The following is a 5738-nucleotide window of genomic DNA, read 5'->3' as shown; positions in this document are numbered from 1 at the left end:
GGTTCGTCCGGGGTATCGTCCTGACGATCTTCATATTCTTGGTAATCATAATCATACAGATTTTCTAGCTCTGTCATACGATCGTCTTGTTTCTTTTGATTCTCTTGAATCGCTTTTAATATGTTGAGAATCTCATTCTCGTTATTTGGCGCGGAACTATCATGTCCTCCGCCATGACCACGAGAACACGTGGAAGTGCCAGTCGAAGTCGACGAACTCGACGACGAACGTAAGTTAGACGGTGTCTTCTCCGAAGACGATGATTTGTTCGGGGCTCTTTTCTTTCCCTTGACCGGTGCTTTATCATCGTCAGGGTTAGCATGGTTAGGAGCGTCCGCCATGACGCACGTGGTTTGAACTTTCAAAACCGATGAAAAAATATCTGACCACGTCAGACGAAATCGCCCCCGAATACTGATCTGATCACGTCAGAAACAAAACTGAACTCTGAAAAAGTTCTAAGAAGATATTGACCTCGTCAATATGTAAAAATATATCAAAATTGATCGAGCAAGTGAGACCACGTCTACTCGCTCCGGCTACTTGCAGTTCAATGACTTGGCGGCTGCGCAGTACTATTCACATTATCTCGGAAGTGACGTTTACGAAAAATAATTTGTTTCGGACAGACACACAGACACACGGACACACAGACACACAAGGGTAAAACAGTATACCCCCCTCTCCTTTGGAGCGGGGGTATAAATATACATGATATATTAAGGATAAATAACACAAACAAAATTTTTCTCAAGAAACTTAATTCTCTTTACATATTCAGATGCCCTTCTCACTAAAGAAATAATATCTGACCATCTTACAACTTAAGTATTGAACACTTCACCAAAATTTGGGGGAAAGTGGGAAAATGTATGTTTTTATTTCCATATTTTTTAAAAAAAGTTTCTAAGTTATTTTTTTCCATCTTTGTGGACAACTTGTAATTATTACCTTATGCAGAACATGTTCATGGGTCAAATATTTTATTGAAGACAATCAAAATTTTCTTTTTTGGCTTTCAACTGTAATCATTATTGAAAAAATGATGAAATTTGATGAAAAAAGTTTTTAGATAATCCTAAAATATGTTTATATTTTTTATGGAGTGTAAACAGTAGTACTACTTTTGAATAAACTAGGAATTGGGTACCCTTTCCACACTAAATAAAGCAAGAAAAAATAATTTATATAGTAAAAAGAAATTTATTCAATCATGTCAGGTAGGAGTTGTCTCCTCTGAAGTCTGCTGCTCAAGGTATTGAACTACCTGACACACAATTTTACTGTTCTTTGTCACTCTTGGTTTGCCATCACTTGCACATTCTAGAAATAAATGTTTAACACCTAAATTTGTATCTCTTGTGTGGGCCAGTTCAATATGCCTAAGTCCTAGTCCAGAACTTGCTATTTTGGCACGCATGTGAGGAGAAATGACTTTTGCGTCAACTAAGGGCTGCAAGGACTCACTGTTGATTTTCTTTTCTTTCTCATAATGAAGAAAGTCGAACAGAAATTTGGTACTGAAACTGTTCTCGAGTAAAGTTGATGTAGGGTTCTCCATCCTCACAACAGATTGACATAATTTCTGTAGGATGACAGCATCAGCATGTGCATCATGGGCATCATATGATTCTTGGAGCAGATCAAAAACCAAGTCTTTTTGTTTGTAACTGGTACGTCCGGGGAAATTCTTTCTGAAAAAGGGTAGAGTATCACAAAAACCCTCTATATCACTTGATACACCATGTTTCTGTAAATTGAATGACAATACAAGAGAGTCAAAAGATCTACAGTTGTGAGCCACCAATAAAGGATTGGGAAATTGATGAAGCCATGAGGAAAACTTTGTCAGTCCATCTTTGGGTGACACGGCAACCACGGGAATACCATTTTTGATTATTTGATGGTTCATCATGGCTAGACCTGTGACACAAGTGGCAGAAGTAGATATCTTCTTTTCTGGAATCATATATATATCAAATGTTTCCTTTCCACATGTTGCACCAATCTGTGTGATATCAGAATGCCTCTCTGAAAATACATGTACATAAAAATAAATTATTGTAGTTTTCTTATCGGTTTATAAATAAAAAAATAACTGTAAGTACTAATATCCATCTTATAAATTGTAAATGTCTTGAGACCTCCATTGTTAGAAATTCACATTATAATTCACTTACCCAATCCTGTGGTTTCCAGATCAAAGTATACGTAGGTGTAGGATTTCCCATCTGACAGAGGTGAAGATTTTGGTGCGGTTTGGGGTGCAGGAATCTCTAGGATGTTACAATCAGAGTCATCCTGATGGAAGTTGACATTTGATTCATAACACGTCCCTTCTCTAGTTACACGGCATGACTCGGAAGAAAAGTTTTTCTCTTTTTTCATCAGACGCTGTCTTTTGTATGATGGTTTTTCAGCTAGTTCTTTCCTTTTCCTACGCATCTCATCAACGTTGCCTATTCGTTGGTCAGTAAATTTTCCTGGTGATAGTAACATTTTTCCATTCACCTAAATTCAAAAAATACACAAGACATTGTAATACATGCACATGTACATATTTCAAAAAAGAAAAAGAAAAAGGAAAACATAAAATACTATGAAATAATAGGATGCTTACCTCATTCACATATCCACATCCTATATTTTTCTGACAAACAGCAGCTGCTACTCTGAAATCATTGCTTTCTGATCCAGCTGAAAATGTGCATTTTGGAGCCTTACTAGCAACTGTATTGTTGAGGCTTTCATTAGCTTGAGTTGAACCTAAACTGCACAGTTTTTCACTTTCAGATGCAAATTCTTTGATGATTTTACTGAAGTCTTCTCTAAAGTCATCACCACTGAAGTATCGCTTGTAGGGTAGATTTTTGGGTTTGTAAGTTGCAGGATTTTGAAGAAATTTGCACCATGCCCTGTCGCATAACTCATGAGTCCCAAAAACGTGCGTTTTAATTGCCATTATGGATTTCTTTGTGCCCTCTGAGTCACCACAATTTTGAGATACTGCATATGTAAAGCACTTTCCCAGGTGTGAAATACTTCTTGGGTTCAGCTGTTTATATTTCTTCTGCTGACGTAATGAATAAAGTCTGTTGGTAAAATGACGAACAGTATGATTTGAATCGCTTATCTTCTTGAGACCAGCATTTACTTCACTTCTAAGTCTTGCAATTGTTGTTGTGTCATCGTCCATGATAACAGTATCTACAATAATGTCTTGGCTTTCTAAGTCTTTCAGCATAGATACACACATGTCAGGTTCCATGGCTTTGGAGCTTCCAGTCCAATTTTTCCTACAATCATGGTCACTGGCTTCAATACCAAGTCTTTCAGCCCTGTTGCAGAATCTACAGAATTTATTCCTCGTAGCATAGGACACACACTTTCCTGTTTCTTTGCCTATCATTGCAGCATGTCCTAAAAAATTCATTGATAAATTTAAAAAATATATCTAAACATATACAGTTTTGAAATATTTAGACTCAGGTCAAAGCATAATGGAGGGCTCAACAATCCTTGTCCTTTATCATGTCTTATTACCGTAGCCCAAATGAAGCTTATATTTATGACAGCAACCGTGTATTATTATATTATACACCTATTTACTGACTATGAGGACAAAAGCAACTTTATCGTCCCCCCAATATTTCCTGAGGAACAGTTGCTGTGGAAGGGGGACAAAAAACTTGCTATTGACCGAATAATCAAAAAATATGTTTTTATGATACCAATATACAACACGATCCGGATAAAACCAGAAGTGTTCCAAGATCATTGTTTGGGACAAATAACACATTTATTCATCATGTATTTATATAGAAAAAAATTCAGAGGTATAATAAAACAGTAAGTCATAAAATAAAATGGACAGATTTGAAAGTTCTTTTCAGTAGCTTTTTTTCCGGATTTATATACATCTATCTCTGGTTTACATACATTACTTTTCAACAAGTGAATAAGTTCAAATGTATGTCCTGGGATGGATGGATATATAAAAAGTGCTAATGAAATGAAAATGCAAAGCTGTATTTTATTTTGTAACTAAATTTACTGAGTGACATCAAATGTGTCAAATAATCTTGTTTGCTGGAAACATATATCATGTATATGCTGCATATATATGTGTTATATGATTCTTATGAATAACAAACTACGGATTTCATTTACTAGCAAAAAAACAAATTCTTGATTATGCTTACCTGATAGACTACAATAAGATCTGCCCGAGGATCTAGTATGCCATCCCGCATCTGTAGACACAACTATTTTGTTCCCATTCCTAAAGCATAAAATATAACTTGCATAACATTCTAATTATCACTGGTGCACAAACCTTTTATACCTCATATTTAAAGTAGGGCTTGTAGATGTATTTATCAAAGAATAAAAGCAATATTATTTTGTGTGTTTTTACCTGCTCAAAACAGTCTCTTCTTCTGCAAAAGATTTGCACGTTTCTTGGGCAACACCCTCAACATGCTTCCCAGCAATTCTTTCCTTTTTCTTCAGAGTTGTGGGTGAAACAGGGGGAATATTCAGTGTAGACAAGAAGTCATTTACTTTAGCTTCTCCCAGACCAGCATGAATCATAGCTGAAAAAGAGAATAACATTTTTACACAAACTTTTCTTTTTTTCATCTTCTTCTATTCTTTTGAAAAATCTTTTACAGAATTACCACTAAGCACCACTGTTACATCTCTCTTTCTATACATAAACAGTGTGTTTATATATACAAAAGTAAACAATTTGTCAATTTGTAAAATTTTACCTAAGGCTAGTTTGGTATTTACATCCCAGGCTGGATTATTGGATTTGCTTCCAGTTGTTAACGTCTGCCTCTTTCCTGTTGGAACTGGTGACAAGTATCTACACGCACTTTGACGACATCTGATATATAACAAAGAGCCAAGGCCATAACGCTTTTCATTCACACAGTCAACTAGGTGCAATGGAAAGCCACACATAACACAACCCTTCAGCAAGTTCTCAACAATGACCCCCAGTTCCACAATACGTCTCCCACAGTCCCATGACGAGTCACTATCAGAAACATCTTCTTCAGAATCGCTAATATCATAACATTCATAATCAGTATCATGATGAACACCGACTATGTCAGATTCAGAGGGAACCCTTTCTGTTTCAGTTTCACGATCAACACGAACACTGTCTGTACAAATGTTATTATTTTCGTCAACATTGATTACGGTAATACCTTGCTGTTTCTTTTTTCTTTCATACGCCTTTCTTAAACGATGATAGTGGGATTTGCTAGTGAATTTCCCGGTCTTCGTTCTGTACATGTTTACATTGACTACAATTTCCGGTTTTAGAAAATAAGAACCCATGTATACAAGCATTGCGAATTCCGGAAAAAAAAATAGTGTAACTCTTTTACGCGGAAGATAAGAAAATTTGTTTGTGGTATGTATCCTTAAATATAAAAGTATTGGAAATTTTTCATTTACGTAAAAAAAGAGGTTAAATAAAAACATTAAGTGCCTGAGACAGAAGAATATTAAACTATACATGTATAAAAATTTTTAAAAGTTGAGAGAATGTTCAGGGACCTACATACAGGTCACATCTTCACCTCATATTACATGGTAAATGAAACTGTGTTGGATGGTTGATTTTACTGTAATTACATTTACAGGAAAAATCTTATGCTTCTTAACAGAATTACCCCTCATGCATTATAAAAAATGCTTTCTTGCAATTGAATTTTGTTTTA

The 5738-nt window shown here is 35.5% G+C and overlaps 1 protein-coding gene across 1 annotated transcript; it reads right to left on the bottom strand.

Moving 5' to 3' along the window:
* Positions 1-1070: 1070 nt before the first annotated feature.
* On the bottom strand, positions 1071-5412 carry LOC134234742 (uncharacterized). The gene is made up of 6 exons (XM_062716792.1): positions 4773-5412; positions 4418-4595; positions 4203-4282; positions 2621-3420; positions 2181-2511; positions 1071-2031 (listed from the first exon to the last, which is right to left on the bottom strand). Exons 1-6 carry the CDS (start codon positions 5362-5364, stop codon positions 1217-1219), a joined length of 2796 nt encoding a protein of 931 aa, XP_062572776.1. The 5' UTR covers positions 5365-5412; the 3' UTR covers positions 1071-1216.
* Positions 5413-5738: the final 326 nt, after the last annotated feature.

The sequence above is a fragment of the Saccostrea cucullata genome, unplaced genomic scaffold (assembly GCF_032062105.1).
Source record: "Saccostrea cucullata isolate Sc308-1 unplaced genomic scaffold, CSIRO_AGI_Scuc_v1 ctg3852, whole genome shotgun sequence".
NCBI classification, from domain to species: domain Eukaryota; kingdom Metazoa; phylum Mollusca; class Bivalvia; order Ostreida; family Ostreidae; genus Saccostrea; species Saccostrea cuccullata.
This window is presented reverse-complemented; position numbering and strand designations above follow the sequence as displayed.

Excerpts from the sequence above, each read along its gene's own strand:
- LOC134234742 (XM_062716792.1), bottom strand. The coding sequence starts at position 5,364 with ATGCTTGTATACATGGGTTCTTATTTTCTAAAACCGGAAATTGTAGTC. Across the intron at positions 4,596-4,772 it reads AAATACCAAACTAGCCTTAG|CTATGATTCATGCTGGTCTG; the intron begins GTAAAATTTTAC and ends TCTCTTTTTCAG. Across the intron at positions 3,421-4,202 it reads ATCTTATTGTAGTCTATCAG|GACATGCTGCAATGATAGGC; the intron begins GTAAGCATAATC and ends TGAATTTTTTAG.